At 42.3% G+C, this 16,461-nt stretch overlaps 2 protein-coding genes across 15 annotated transcripts in view; one reads left to right on the forward strand and one right to left on the reverse strand.

Moving 5' to 3' along the window:
* The window catches only part of PDSS1 (decaprenyl diphosphate synthase subunit 1), a 53,334-nt gene extending 42,318 nt beyond the window's left edge, over window positions 1-11,016 (forward strand). The window contains exons 8-11 of the mRNA XM_082616656.1: window positions 1,781-1,861; window positions 1,965-2,078; window positions 7,781-7,861; window positions 10,568-11,016. Coding sequence (XP_082472782.1) covers window positions 1,781-1,861; window positions 1,965-2,078; window positions 7,781-7,861; window positions 10,568-10,708 — 417 coding nt within the window. The 3' untranslated portion in view covers window positions 10,709-11,016. The remainder of the gene's footprint in view (window positions 1-1,780; window positions 1,862-1,964; window positions 2,079-7,780; window positions 7,862-10,567) is intronic.
* A 195-nt stretch (window positions 11,017-11,211) lies between these two features.
* ABI1 (abl interactor 1) overlaps window positions 11,212-16,461 on the reverse strand; it is a 128,241-nt gene continuing 122,991 nt past the window's right edge. For 12 of the 14 annotated variants that reach the window (XM_082616645.1, XM_082616655.1, XM_082616650.1 and 9 more), the window contains 2 exons: window positions 15,577-15,762; window positions 11,212-12,962 (listed from right to left, as the gene is read on the reverse strand). In XM_082616645.1, coding sequence (XP_082472771.1) covers window positions 12,787-12,962; window positions 15,577-15,762 — 362 coding nt within the window. In that variant the 3' untranslated portion in view covers window positions 11,212-12,786. The remainder of the gene's footprint in view (window positions 12,963-15,576; window positions 15,763-16,461) is intronic. The other 2 variants (XM_082616643.1, XM_082616651.1) reach the window with 1 other exon arrangement.

Genomic DNA, 16,461 nt, shown 5'->3' on the forward strand with positions numbered 1-16,461 from the left:
CCCGGCCCATAGAGCGTGCTCAGTGATTGTTAGCTTTTACTGTCATCAGCCGCAGAAGAAATATTTATGGGATGTTGTGAAATTTAACTAAGATAATGTAAAGTGCTCATCATATATACTCCATAAATTTTAATTCTTTGAGTTTAGAAATAGAATGGAGTTTTTAAAAATCTTTGACTTCTCAGAAGGAAGTTTGTATTTCTGTGCTGCTTTGTGTTGAGGAAACAGCATTACCCTGTCTACAGAATTGCTTTATGAGTTATTTCTGCCTGGAAGGGGGTGTCATTGTGTTCTGAGCTCAGCGTATCCCAGGCTGCCCAAGCCTTGCCATACACTCATTCTCTCAGACAAGTTGATGCATTTCTTCTTTCAAAATTTCTACACTGTCTCCTGGGTGGTCTCATAGATCCCTCCCTACAGCCTGTGGGTCAGTGCCTGCCAGTGGTAAGGTCTTTGCTGGTGAAAGCAATTGAGTTTATTATTCACTCAAGTAAGGGGCCGCCTGGCCTTTTATGATGTGGGCTTTTTCATCGAGGATGTGTGGCCAAACATTATACAGGCACAGACTTCATTCAGTCACTGGAAGCCTTCTCAGGGCCGAGCAGGTTCTGTGCTCTGGCTGCAGCAGAGGTGCCTGGACACTCTCCAGGCTCCTGTTTCCGCATCCAGTGGAGGGGAGGACTGTTCACAGTCACAGCGGACATACGGAGTTATAACTAGCTGCCCGGCCCTGTGCTGAGCGTTTACAGGTAGCATCGCGTGTATTCCTCACAGCAGCCCTCTGCAGTAGGCACTTAAGAGCCTGCATTTTACAGATGAGGAAGATGAAGCGCAGAAAGACTCAGTGACACACAAAGGTCACATGGTGACTGTGCGGGCCAGAAGAGCACCGTCTGGCTCTCCGGGGGTCAGTACAGACCTTCCCTCTCCAGTAGTGGAGTGTCCCTCTCCTCCTCCCAGCCCCCCACAACCCCATTTTGGTTTTTACCATCTCTGTTCTCTGAAATGTGGGGGGGCCTGCTTTGCATGCTTAGCAGAGCAGCGGGAAATGCACTGAGTGGCCAGTGCCAGCTGGGTTTTTTGGAGTTTTACAGAAGACTTAGAAGTCCTATTTCTCCCCCACTGGAAAGGGGGAAAAAAAGGCTTTTATACAGTTACATGACTTCTTGTGAGAGAAATATGGAAACAGCAACAGGGGCATGAGACTTGAGGCTGTTACAGACACATCAAGAAATAATAGCGTTTCAGAATTAAGTGAAATCACCAAAAATTATTATAAGAAAGGACTACAAATGGGGAAATAAACATGGCAACATCCTGTGTACAATTAGATCAGATTAGATATCTATCTCTAAAACAAGGGTAAGTCGGTGGAAAAATAAAAATAATGCCAACAGTTGGGCAAGGTTTGCTGAGTGCTGGAAGCCAGCATTTCAAATACTGGAGTCTCTTTCATTTGCGTGTCAAAAAGGCTGACCAGCAGAACTGGTCTAGTTGTAACTCGGTTTTTTCTAAGCGGTGGGAAAGATGGCTTATCCTGTGAAAGAAGGGGGAAAAGGAGAGTTTTCTTAAAGTTTAAGAAAACAATCTGAGGCTGAAATCCTTTCATTACAAACGTTTGAATCACAGGTACTTTGTACGTGTCTGGTCTCCTGATAGCAGTCTCTCCTGACTGCACATAATCCAGCCTCACTGCCTCTTTTCTAAGAGGAAGGAGGCATGACTCCCCCTCCGGGGCCGCCGCCCTGCCAGCAGCCTATCTCAGGATCCTCTGTTTCAGGTCTCTGTCCTGGGATGCCCTGACCCAGTGGTGCATGAAATTGCCTATCAATACGGAAAAAACGTGGGACTCGCTTTTCAGGTTGGTCTGCTGCTTTGTAAGAGTGCGGCCTGTTGGTCCAGCGGGCAGGGTGGCGGGGACACTGGGATGGTGGTGCTTGTGACAGCCCTTTCTCCCTTTCCAGCTAATAGATGACGTCCTGGACTTCACCTCATGTTCTGACCGGATGGGCAAGCCGACCTCGGCCGACCTGAAGCTCGGGTTAGCCACCGGTCCCGTCTTATTTGCTTGTCAGCAGGTATGTCTTTTGGGTTTTTTGGGGGCTGCATTGGGTTTTCGTTGCTGTGTGCGCAGGCTTTCTCTAGTTGCGGCGAGGGGAGCTACTCTTTGTTGTGGTGCGGGGGCTTCTCATTGTGGTGGCTTCTCTTGTTGCGGAGCACGGGCTCTAGGCGCGTGGGCTTCAGTAGTTGTGGCTCACGGGCTCAGTAGTTGTGGCTCACGGGCTTAGTTGCTCCGCGGCATGTGGGATCTTCCTGGACCAGGGCTCGAACCTGTGTCCCCTACATTGGCAGGCAGATTCCTAACCACTGTGCCACCAGGGAAGTCCCAGCAGGTATGTTTTGTGAACTCCCTTGGACACATTGCTGAGAAGCCCTGCAGGACCAGGACCTGCCAGGCATAGCTGATGGGAAGGTTAGAGGAGGAGGAGATGGAAAGCATTTCTGAGAGACCACAGCTCTGGATGTGATCCTAGTTCCAGGACTGAGGTGTCCAGGCCAGTCATTCCACGTCTAAACTCTGTCCATTTCCTTATCTGTAACATTGAGAAGATGACAGCCTTCCTCCCAAGGTCATTGTGAGGATTAAGTGAGATGATGTCCATGCAGATACTGTGTAACTTAAGCGCTGTGTGCATGTAAGGAAGCATGGTGACTCTTTCCGTGTGTTCTGGGCACTGACAAGGCGGGTGGTGTCTACATCTTGATGATAGGGCTGGACTTTGGCTGTGCCTCAGAGCCCCTTAAAACAAGCACAGGAAGGCCTCCAAGCATGAGAAATTCTCCAGTTCTAGAAGTTTAATGGGACTGTTTGCTGCTCTCAGAGAGCCTCAGCCATTGCCTCAAAAATGTCAAGAAGTCAGTGGAATGCACTAGAACCACATAATTCCTCCTTTCTCCAGGTTGAGGGGCTGTCAGTTAAGGAAGTAAGTTAAGCTACCTTCATATTCTCCTTAATATGGATGAAAAGCTGAGGAGAAGCTTCAGAGATGCTGAGGTGACTTGCAAGGCAGGCGTTTCCAGAGCCTGCTTTGGCCCCTGGCCACGCTGCTTCTGGCTGTGCCAGACGCTCTCTGAAAGAAGTAGGGCATTAGCTGGTATTTGGACAGCTTTTTAATAGATTTTCGTCTTAGTAGTATTTAATTTGTTATTGAGCAAAGCAGTAAAATGGGCATCGCCATGCCATGAAATCAGAAATTAGCTCTTTGATGTAAAATTTTGTAACTTTTAGTCTTCTGAAGATTTGGCCTCTATTCTTTCTCAAAATTTACAAAGATAAATCATGTCTTCCATAGACCTTGATGATTCCATTTTGATTACAGAAACCTTGCTTTCGATCAGTTGCTGGTGCAAGAAAGGAGAGGTCACCTTTTAGTCACTATCTAGTAGAGCTGTAAACAGGGGTGACCCGCAGAGGAGGCTGATGCTTGGGGGCTGGGCTGCTTACCTTGGGCAGACCAGTAGCGGACAGCGGTCAACCCAGGAGCGAGGGAAGGGAATGGAGGTGCTGGTGACCAGGCTCCGGGCAGCCTCTCAGGACACTGAGGCAGAGGTGAGAAGTGCAAGTGCTGCCAGGAGCGGCTCCTTTCTCCCAGACTGACTCGCCCACCCAGAGCTCAAGGAGAGTATTCATACGTGTGCCGCGTTCTGGCAAAAATCTGTCAAATCCCCTTGTGTGCATTAAAGCATGAGTGAGGGACTTTTTTTTTTTTTTTTTTTTTTAACCATTAACCCACAAAAAAGCAGAGGATTCACGAGCCACGTAAATGTAAGGCATCCTCAGATTCGGAAGGCGAGGCGCTGGCTGCCGTGTGCACAGCTGCAGACATGAGTCTGTTCCCCGGGCCCTGGTGAGGAAATGTGAATAAGGAAAACAAGCTGGGCCGAGTGCACTGAGCTGCTGCAGCCCTGGGGTTATCAGGATGGCCGAGGAAGGCAGCTTTCCCTGAAGAAGCCTGTATCTACTAAAAAGCCTTGGGGGCTGTGCTGATAGAAATCTTTACAAGTCTAAATAATTGTCATGAGCCCCGTGATACTAAGTTAACAGCTGAGTCCTGCTTCAATTTTAAGATGACTGAGAATGTTTGCCTCTTCTGATTGTGTTTCACCACGAACATATTTCAAAAGAAATGCATTTGCTTTTCTCTACACAAAGGAGTACGACTAATTCTGTGTTCAGATACGGAGGGCAAAGTCGGGGGAATGGACCATTCCTACAGATTGACTTGTCAGTTATGTACAAGAGATTAAAAAATGATGGTTTAAAAAGGCAAGGAAAAGGAACAAACAGAAGCTTCCAGTGTCCCAAACCACAGTTCTGTGTGTATCACTGGGAAATCCCAGCATCACAAGGCACACACTCACCCTCACCAGACAGCGCTTTTCCTGTCTGTCCAGAAGGCAGTAGGAAAAGGAGTTAAAAGGCACATCGTGCAGCCTTAGGAAAGGGACACAGATAAGGCCGAGCAGGACGCGGCTCTGGACAGGACTTGTTTCCTAAGCAGACTGATTGTTCTGTCTCACGGCGCATGGGCCAAAAGTTAGGTCAGATCCGTCTAAGTTCTTTTCAACTAAAACATCAAGTTTAGGCTCTACAACAGATTATACTGTCAAAAATTAGGTTCTTGGTCAGAAATTTGTCAAGATTGTGGAGCTAAGATTGATTTGGGGTAAAACAAGTTCCAAAAATAACATGAGAATGTGCCCTATCTCCATTTAATGAAAATGCATTGTTTTTATAATTTGCAAAGGATTCTTTTGTTTGTTAACTCCGACCTCACAACTCCTTTTTGTGGTAGGTATTATGTGCCTTCTACAAGTACGAAAGTGATGCTCAACACTTGGCCAGAATGTAACCTCTGGTAAACGGCACCACAGGCAATTAAACACTCCATGTCTTCACAGACCAGTGTCGTTTCACCACACGCTGCAGCGTTTCCGCCTCTGCTCGCGGGGACCAGTGCAAGTGCCCCATGGGCCTGAGCCCTGGGAGGCCGCCCAGAGCAGAGGACTGGCTGATCCCGCTCTGAAAAGGCGCTGACGACACTCAGAGTCGTCTCAGTGTCGGCCTTCAGTATTTGTCCTTAACCTGCCCGTTTAGTGGAGTAGTGGCAAGATGTCTGTCATCTTTCTCCATAGGTAGGTGAGTTTTGTTTGCAGATTAGATAAATTAGTCTTTGAACTTTTCTGCTTATGAACGTGGAGTTTCACTGGACCAGGACAAGCAACCTTGGGAAACCACTTTCCCTCTTTCATTTAGCATGCTGGGTTGTCTTGAAATTGGGGTTTGTTGATAGAAACTCCCTCTGCCTGGAATTCACTAGTTTTGACCTCTCTCTGAAGGGGTTTCTTGACAACAGGGGATTTAAGAAAAGCTTCTGGATTGCTGGGGAGGTCCCAGAGATGACTGTCCTTCCATGTGTATGTGTACACATACTGTCTATAAAAACAAAAACCTTATGTTAAAGTAAACCTTTATAGAGGTTGGATTTCAAGATCTTCACCAACCAAATGGAAGTGTTCTCTTTTTTTGGTGAGATTCCATTAGTTCCCAGATACCCTTTAAAAGCTCTCCCCTTCCTTCTGCGATCAGTCAGCAGACCTAAATGTCAGCCTGTGGTCGTGCTTCCACTGCCGTCACCAGCACCAGCCCCGCACCAGCTGCACGGGCTTCTGCTCGCTGTGACTGTTGTGGCCTTAGAGTCACCCAAGTTCCTGCTTGAGTAACAAGCTCACTACAGTTTACTGATCGCCTTTGTCGTGAGTTTATGGACAGACAGATTTCACAGTTGGACTCTGACTCATCCACGGGTGATTTTCCTACTTGTAAAACCAGAGCCTAGGCCAACAGGAACTTTATTTCTCAGCACATCTGCGGGCAGGCCAGTGTTCCTCCTGCCTGTTAATGTTACTCATTTCTTCTCACACATTCTGGGGACGGACAGGGGAGTGCCTCAGGGAAGAGTTTGATATTGATATTTGCACATTAAGATTGCACACACTGCATGTGTCAAAGGAAGGATGTAGTCACACTCAATGGAGAAAAAACTTTTTTTTTTCAAATTTTGCTTTCTCAGTGCTTTTTATAGTAAAAGGAATCAGAAACTACCCAATCAGCACATTTTACCATCGTTGGCGCTGCAGAAAAAGCTCATCTACCCTAAAAGTGGTAATTTTACCAGATGCCCAGGACAGTATCACATTAGCTTTGAGGATATACAGCCTTCTAGAAATCCAATTTTGAAATGTGGTATTAAGAAGCTAAGACCAATGCCTACTTGATTTGACTTTTGACCAGTAAAATTGATTTGAGCTTTCCTGATTCGTTTCCTATGAAACTTCCATTTTTATTCTTAAAAAGCCAGTACCTAAAACTAATTACTGGTTTTCGTTTAAGAACTGACCAGTTGCCGGCTCTGTAAATTTCATAAGGACGTTACTAGCAGCCTCTGCTTTGTCTGGACATGTACTTTGCTCTGAAAGTCACATTCTTAAGTCCTCATTTGCCATCACCTAGTTGAGACTTTTCTCTCTGTGCCCTATTTTTCCTCTAGGATTACTAATACCGAGGCGGCGGCTACAGGACCACAACTGCTTTCATCCCTCGGGCTCACTGCCAGGGAAGCGCTGGCAGCTGCTGCGAGCACTGCCGCAGCCAGAACCAGACCCCTCTTAACCTCTTACTTCACGGACCCCTAAGCTGGCAGAACTAAGAGATTTCTGATCAGGTAGCTCAGCCGCTTCCTAACACAGATGAGCAGGCTGAGGGGCTCAGCTGTGGCCGCACCAGGACTAGAGCTCCAGGCTAGACAGTGAAGTGGTTTGGTGTCCTGGCTTCCCGCTTCCCAAGTCCGATCATGGCGGCAGTTCTCCCACCTTGCTGCCAAGTACCGTAGAATATAGATTTTGTCTTCAACGCGTCTTGTAGCTGTCTTCTATTTTTCTCTTACTGCCATCAGCTTACCACTGGTCTTTAGAATTTACTACAGTAACCCGACTGCTGCTTCTACCTCTGTCTCCTCTAATTTGATGGTTCTCAACCTTGGCTGCATATTAGAGATGACTGAAGAGCTTTTAAAACCATGACGCAGGGTCACGTGATTCCAGGGCCGGCCGGTGTCAAGCAGCGCTGCCCTCGTCCCCTCCACGAGCCGCCTCGCGGAGCCCTGCCCGTGATTCCCTCTGCTCAGAGACCTTGGTAGCCTTCGGGTGTCACTCAGTTTCGAACTAAAAGCACATTGCCCACCTTCTTCTTAGGCCAGTGGTTCTAATTTGTCAGCAGAGACCAGCAGGACCAGCAGCATCTGGGAACATGTTAGAAGTGCATGCTCGGGCCCCAGCGCTACTTAATTAGAAACCTCGGGGGAGAGGCCCGGTAGGCCCCTAAAGCTGAGATCCGTAAGAGAAGCCAGTAAGGAGATTTTAGAGGTGAACGCTTGCTCCTCTTTTCTCTCGGACTCAGCCCTGGACCAAGGATACAGCAGAACAGTGGAGGGAACACAGATCAACGGCTGCCCCTCTTGTATACCAGCTCGTCCCTGGACCCGGAAACGGGAGTCCTCTTAGCTCTGCTGCTCGTAATTGCTAGTTTACTGCTCCCCCGCCCCCATCGTTTAAACATTTAATCACTTTTGTGGATTTTGTTACCTGTTTTTACCTACTAGTGTTTGAACATCTGATTTCTCCCAAGAGCATTAAATAGATTTTCTTTCTTTCTGGTTAGTTCCCAGAAATGAATGCCATGGTAATGAGACGGTTCAGTTCACCAGGAGACGTGGACAGAGCGAGACAGTATGTATTACAGGTGAGAGGGTCCAGAACGGAGGACGGCGACAGCAGGTGCCGTGTGGCAGACGAGTTCTGTACACAACGGAACGAATCTCTGACACAAGACCAAGTTTGATCAATTCTTGATGCGGCAAAAACTGAGAAGGACAAAGTTTTATATTATGCACTTTTCCTCTAGAAGTCTTCCCATTCTAATGTAATTGGCCTTGGGTGGGGCTTGGACCCTAACATTTTGGGGAAGCTCTAAGGGGTTCCCACGTGCAGTCAGGGGTAAGGCCTGTTGGTTTGCAGCCCGTCTCCCCCGCGTCCACCACAGCAGCTCTGCTGCCCTCCTGTCCGAGCCCTAGGAAACTGGGCTCTCCTCGTCCATCCTACATAACTGCAGTAAATGTGCAAATAAAGAAACGGTACCTTTGAAAAAATTTTAAACCACATAGCAAATTAAACTTTAACCTTCAGGGGCTATAAGCTTATTTCAAATATAGCACCACATATCCTCAGAACTTTTCTGTGGAAGCCAGATCTTTTTGCACATTTTCAGTTTGGATCACTGTATTTTGCAGATGAGCCGTTTGGAGCCAAAAGGTCTCACAAATGAGAGTGAGTGAGCAATTTTCAGTAAGCAGTTGTAGTCTGAGATCTGTCGTTAGTCAAATACTTGAAAGAATTCCAAGTAATTACCTTTCAGGTTTTTAACATTTCCACAAAGCAAAACCCCTTAACTCTCTATATGGTTAATCATAACGTGCTATGGCTACCACCTTTTTAGAGGGTAGTTTGGCTGTACTATTAAAAACTCAGTGTGAGGGCAGCGGGAGCTGATAAAGAAGGCAGTATACCTGGGAGTGGTCATGGCTTCAGAAATAATGATGTTACTGACGGCTAAAGTGAGAAGTGGGACTGAAAAGAGGGAAATTAACTGTGGCTCTTACACCACACACTGAAGTTCCAGCAAGCCTGGGCAGAAGTGCACGTAGGCAACAAGTCCACAGGAATGTTCCAAAGACCTGTGAACTCCAGCCGCCTGTTCAGCCGCAGGGCTCCTAGCCCCTATGCCCTCACTAAATATGAATGGACAAGTCGGGTTTATTTAGTAGGATTGCTAAATAGTTGATTAAAGCTCACTGAATGAAAGAGTGAGACCAAGTTAAACAGACTCAGGAAAAATAATACGGGGATTCAAAAATACTGCATCAAACAAGAACAGGATAATATTTTCAAAAAAACTGAATAAGAACGAGCTCTAAGAAATTTTAAATGAATGTGAAAAGCCAACTCCGAAGAAGTGTTGGAATGTGACATTGAGGAAGTCTTCAAAATGAAAACAGCAGTAGAAGAAAATGAGAGAGGCTCTTAACAGGATCAGTACAATCATGCAACAAATATTCCAGGAAGAGACTCGAAAAACAAAAATCAGAAAAAAGGTGGTCACCTACAAAAGGAAAAGTTCAGCACTGGCTCAGGGTGCAGCAAAACCCTGGACTCTAGAGGGCAGTGAGCAAGGCCGTCCAAATGATGAGGAAACATTTTCAACCTAGAATCTGTCCAGTAAACCATCCACTAAGGCAGGCCAATGTCACTGTCACACAAAGAACGCAAAAGTTGACTTCCAGTACACAGATTCTGGGTAAGTTATTTGCTGATGTGCAACAGAACCGTGGAAACACCAAAAAGAGAAAGACATGGGTACTAAAACCAGTGGAATGAACCAGAGTTCAATGAAAAGTCATCTTGTGATGGCAGCTGTACGGCAGAGCTACAAAGCAGTCAGTCTAAGTAACGAAGAGAAGGAGGCAGTTATATTCATTAGTGAGCTTCCGTACAGTAAGGCAAAGCAAACTAAAATGTGTCGTATTTTGTGTCACTTGGTTCAGAAAACCAGAGGCCTCTCAACCATGATGCTACGCATATTCTGTTCTGAATGACAGAGGGAACCATGGAGAAGGAAATACATGTCTTGATTCTGCAGTAAACATTTTGACATAACGGAAATAGTAAATGTAATTATTTTATTAGTGTTTAGCTTTTAGAAAGAAAGAACCAACGTAAAAACATGGGTACAGAGTGGAATGCAAATCTTTAGTGTAAAGATAGAGGAAAGAGAAGGAGCACTGGTACCCTCATAAGGTGACGTCAGAAGTCGATGGTACGTGATGTGACAACCGTCATCTGTATTAGAACTAAAGACAGCAGTCAGCGGTCAAATTAGGAGACAGTATGGGTGGGCTAAATCCTTGTCTTTCTTAGCAGAAAGGCAATAGATAACTAAAATTACGAATCGAAACATTAAAACCAACAGATAAAACTGGTGCCTTTGGAAGAAGGGAACTGTTGCTTTTCATCGTAAGCTCTTCTGTACTTTTATTTATCATGTATGTGTGTTAACTTTCACTTGGAATTTTACTGTATAGATTTTGATATATGTAGAACTTTTTAAAAACTCTAATGCTTAAATGAAAAATAGGGGGAAAGAGAAGCTTACTTGATATTAATGAATTCACTCCTTGGCATGCTAATACAATAAAAACGTGCTTCAGTCTGAGAAAGGGGCCTAAAGGAAGTGGGCGGAGGAAGCTCTGTGAGTTGGAGAGAGAACATTTGAAACACAGTTCGGCTCTTCACTAACCGGATCTCAAAAGTATGTTTTAATTCATATAGCAGGAATTTAAGAGCTGATCCCAGTGGGTGGCATGCATCTGTTCTGTTGTATTTTGTCCCATAGAGCGATGGTGTGCAGCAGACAACCTACCTCGCCCAGCAGTACTGCCGTGAAGCAGTGAGAGAGATCAGTAAACTTCGACCATCCCCAGAAAGAGACGCCCTCATACAACTTTCGGAAATTGTGCTCACAAGAGATAAGTGACAACTCTTTCTGTTATTTCTGGCAGCTATTTTACCAGACTGTGCCTAAAGAATTTTGTGGAGTATACTTTGCTTCATGTGCAGATAACCAAAAACTCATTTTAAAAAATAATTTCCACCTTATTAATGGGACTTTTTTTTATTGGCAAAGTTTTTCAGAAAACTTTTTAAATGTAATTAAACCATCTGAATCTGTCATTCTGGTCCTGTAAACTCTAATCGTGGTACTTGATGGTTATATGTGGTATTGTTTACACGGTTAATATCCACATGTAAAGCCATTACACAAATAAATAATCAATGTTAAAATTCAAATGGTTTATCTTGTTTCACCATAGGAGTAAAGATCATAAAACTGTGAAGTCTACATTTCAATCCACATTAGTTAGATTTTTAACAGTATCCAAAATTTCATATAGGAGAATGGTTTATTATAAAAGACTGTACATAAAATTTAGACAACAGGTTATATACAAAATTAAGAGAACAGTCCACTCTAAAAAATGAAGACGGTAACTGATCAATAGTGATACTGAAATCATGTTTAAAATTAACAAAGGCAAAATGCGTATGCAACAGTCACATTGATTTGGTAACAATAATGGTCTTTAATTTTCAGAAATAAATGTTTTGCACTAGTCTTACCATTTACTATGCTGTTATCCGTAATGCTCAGTACATAACTGTAATTTGAAATCCAATCAAGTCCTCAATACACAGAAACCCACAACCGAGTCCTCTACTGTAATATCCTAGGCAATACAGAATTGTACACACGAGAAGAAGAGAAGACATCCCTCTAACCCTCCCTTAAGTTAAGAGGAGACACACAAAGTGCACGTGTTGCATTTCAGTTATGTCAAAAGACAATACAAATCTGTTGGTCAGCTATATCCCTGTTCAATGATTAATACATGGTGCACCTTTCTTCCCCAATTATTTTATTTTTAAAACCTTTTCATGTTGCTAGTGCCAGGTAATGGGTTAAATAGTGCGTATTCAAAAATCAATCGCATCCACTGCTACCAAAAAAATATGTAAAAGATGATTATCATCATTTCCTTTCATTGAACCAGTATATCACAGTCCACTGGAAAACCAAAGGACTGATAGAGCAATCCTTAAGAATTTTACCTACAGCATATGCACTTTGACACATTTTCTTAGCTTTGAAAAAGTTACGTTAGAAAAGGAATTCAGTAGACTGACTTGTAAATAACCATCTCAGATTTTAAATTCTACAAAAATCAGCCACTGCTGTTGGGATAGGTTGAGATAAGGCTAAAATTTTTTTTCCAAGTTAATATATTGAGAAAATAGAACCATAATTCTGCCATAAATCAGTATCTGTTATTATTTTTTTTAAAGCAAACCAGTGAAGGAAAGGACAAAAACCTTTGGTTCACTTACGTATTTATGAATGGAAAAAATTTATAATGCAAATTCACTCATTAAAAAACTTCGGTACAAATGACAAGACTACAGGTAACCCAATTGTCTTTGTTTCACATGGAGATCTTGGAGACTCAATTCGTTTCAAGAGACCTAAGTACAAGTACTCCAAGTAAGTATTACACAAACTAGAAGCATCTTGGATTTTGTTAAGTATATTTCAATACATAAATTTGTATGCATGCTTTAAACAAACAGTATATTTCAAGAATGAGAGAGTCTAAACAAAAAGTATGACCAGCACCAGCATTTAAGTTTTCTGATTTTAATATTAGTCTGACAGAGCGTTAGTAACCATGCTGCACTGAAACATGTAATGGCACAATCTGAATCATGATTTGTGAAATATTATACCCTACACCCCCAGAATATTTAGGCTGGTCATGAAGTTAACAATGTGTAAGTAAGTATATAAGCACAAATCAGTGACAGACAGCCTCTTGTATAGATTGCTGTTTAGCAATACACCAACTGCCTCAGAGATTTATGCTTACAGGTAGACATTCAATTATACCAATAAAACAGCATGTCCTGAACATATGGGCACATTTTAAGACAATCCCGTTAACCGTAATGGTCCCACAGTATGACTGAGTGATAATAAGAACCTACATTAAAAGCAAAAATTTAATCAGTATAGTGCATGATCGATTCAACATAGTTCCCAGGGAACAGACCAGTCACTCGATTGCAGACTCCTTCATACCAGCCATCATCATTCTTCTTTATTACATAGATGATTGCACCCTCCATAAATGATAGCTCATCATCCTTGTCTTTTGTATAATCATATATTGCCACAACTGTGGAGAAAAGAGTTGAAATATCATGTCAGTGCACTATATCCAACATTTAATCGAGTTTTAAAATGTAATGCCAATTAACAGTATAGCCAACCCAACTATTTTAATGAAAAGTCTTAATTCTTAAATCTATATATCTAGGTAGGTCAAGTATCCAACCATGGCTACTAAATCACTAGCTTGATCTTCGGGCCAAACTGACAACTAACTAACTAAATTAGAGAAGTCAAGAGTTTCTACCAACCTATGTAGGAAAGATCTCTGAATTTTAGGATTTATTAGATGTTTCAATTCATTCGTTCAAATATCTACTAAGTGCCAACCACATGCAAAGCACTATTCAAAATAGTGAGCAAAGCTGCGTAGCCAATCAGTAAACCAGGTAACAACCCTCTAATTTAAAAATATACTGGGAGGTAAATATCCTACTCATCGCAGGAGAATATTCATGTAGTTTATGGGGCTATACCTAGATTTAAATATACATATACATACACGCACACACACACACACACACACACACACCCCTTAAAGGTCAAGAATTTCTATTTTTAAAGGGGAAATAGGTGAGTAAAGACTCATTAATTAAGACTTAGAGAACCATTTTGCAATTCTGTGATTATGCTGAGTTCAAAATATCCACTTCCTTTGCAAACAGTGCTGTGGAAAGGAAAGGCATCAAACAACTACCAGCTTTCCAAACTATTGGTTTATGAATTTAATTATTCCTTCCTCTGTCTTTACAACATAATTCTGAAATATGTAATTTTCTAGTATATGTGGAACAGTAGTCATACAACTTTTTTTTCATTAACTTACCTCAGGTAGTGTTTTTCTTAAAATAGAGTTTTTAAGACATTTAAGATCTTCTGGAACTCATTTTTCCCTTAAGAAAGGTGGCTTTGCCCCATAATTATCCTGAACCAGTGAATTATAATAAGGAAGAGACGTGAAGTACTGATCCACAGCATCATTTGCTAAACTGAAACAGCCAATCTTTTTTCCCCTTTACAAAACAGTATATGAAGTAAACTCAACAAGTCCATTCTCCATTTTAATCCTGTAGCAGAATCACAGTATTGTGATCACAAGCTCACTTAACATACCAGTTTCAAAAACACCAAAACATACAGAATAAATAATGTCAAATTATTATCCTGGTATTTTGGCTAAATAACCACCCAAGAAAACCCAGTGACTGCTAGGGATAAACATTTTCTTTGTATTCAGAGTCACATTTTGAGTGGTATAGATGACTTTTAAACTGATCATGACAACACCTGATACCCTCAAAGTCATTCAGCAAAATGAAAATATTATTTCCTCGGGTTCTTAGTTCTACTTGTACAAAGAGCTGATAAAAACACTGTCAATTTAATTGTTTCTATTTTCCAAATCCCCTCTGTAAATGAAACTTAGTCCCACCTAACTTCCCCTCCCCCAGTGCATATATTCTCTCATTTAATAACTCTCACTGCTGAGTATTTAACCATTCAATGTCCATTCTATCTCCAGGACCCTAACTCCATATAAAGATCTAAACTCTCCCTTCTGTATGTACTTACCGTAGGGTTCTTTGGAAATAGAAATCTAATATTCTTATCTGCATCTATCTACATGATAAAAATTTGAAAATAGCTGTCTAGTCCCTCTGAAATCTTCTTTTCCTCGACTTAAAAACAGTGCTTTCAGCTGTTTCTTTTTATAGATGCACTTTCTAGATATTTCAGCCTCCTGAATATCCTCTGAAGGCATTCTTGTTTGCAAGATCCTGAAATATGGTACTCAAAATTAAAACATAATACTGGTCTGATATAAATGAATATTATCAGACTTGTACATATTAGGTTGAAGTTCAGCTAATGTACCCTAAGAATCTGACTTCTGGAAGAGTCATGTCATACTGCTGGGTTAACATATTCAACTGAACTCCTATTAAACCAGGTTTTAGTCATCTTGTGATTTACAAAGGTGACTACTGAAGGCTTGGACTCTAACCCTACTAAATACCAACTCTGGTTTAGACCAGGAGTCCGCAAGCAGTGGCCCATGGCCAAATCCAAGCCGGTGCCTCGGTTTGTCCGTGAAATTTTGCCGGGGCACAGCCGTGCCCGTTCACTTGTGTGCTGTCTACAACTGCCTTTTCTTTTTTTTTTTGGCCACACTGCGTGGCTTCTGGGACCTCAGTTCCCCAACCAGGGACTGAACGGGGCCCTCAGCAGTGAACGCGCCGAGTCCTGACCACTGGGCCGCCGGGCAAGTCCCCACGACAACTTCTGTGCTACAACAGTGGGGTTGAGTAGTTGTGACAAGACTGAATGGCTGGCAAGTTTAAACTATTTCATTTTGCAATATATACAGCTATCAAATCACTCTGCTGTACACCTGAAACTAACACCACCACCACATTGTAAATCAACCATACTCTAATTAAAAAATAAAGAGAAAATAAAGAATCCTCACTTTATATTGGGAATGTACGGGAACTAAATCATCTTGGCTGGTAAAGCTATTCTCAAGGTGGAGAAACGCTGGACTCGGGGTTCTTTACGGCTCTAAAATACTATAATTAGCTGTTTCCCTTCACAGCAGTTCAACGATGACTGTACCCTACCTTTCTCGATGTAATTTTTGGGGGCCCAAGCAGGATCCCCATCTGCATATGGATCGTTATACTGGACTACAGCGGCCTCCTCATCTTCATAGTCCACTGGCGGCGGCGGCGGCGGAGGTGGAGAGTCGTCAAACATGGGAATGTCATCTGGTGGAGGAGGAGGTGGTGGGGTCGGACTATCAGCAACTAAAACATCCAGATACTGAATTTGAATTCAGAAATCAGACTAGACAGAAATTCGTAAGTTAACAGAATCGAAGAAAGCTCTAATTCGTATACAGCATGCACTATAATAAAACATGCAATGATTAGAAATAAAAGCTTGGTGTGTTAAAGCTTCTACTACTTTTAAGAATAATTTTGCAATAATAAAATGAGCTAAAAAATTAAGGGTATTAGGAAGTTCTACAAATTAATGAATGCAGAGGTTAGGAGACAATCTGTTTATAAGACTACAGGAATAAAGAAGTTCCCATATTCCAAGGCTCAGATCAGAACAAATGTCACTCTTTAGTTAGCATATATCCTTAAATAAGCCTTACATCACATTTGTCATTTGGACTATAGTAAACGTTACGAATAACATTAATGGTTTGATAATCATTTATTGTGCACATTCATGTCCCTGATTTTGGCTTTTAGTTACCTTTAGTTCCACAGAAATAAGTCTCCAGTGGGTGGATACATGTTTATTTTTTGTTTTTTGGGGAGGAAGAAAAAAAAAAAGCTGGTGGTATTAGGTCTGCTTCTATGTGTACGTTTTTCTATTATTTTATTTAAATTTTAACAAGGGAAAATAAATTTAAAATTAAATAATTCCAAGCTAGTAAAAAAATCTCACTGAATATTTTCAAAAATATTTGTATTCATAATAAACTTTTTTTT

Source organism: Mesoplodon mirus, assembly GCF_964341445.2.
Source record: "Mesoplodon mirus genome assembly, chromosome: 4".
NCBI lineage: Eukaryota > Metazoa > Chordata > Mammalia > Artiodactyla > Ziphiidae > Mesoplodon > Mesoplodon mirus.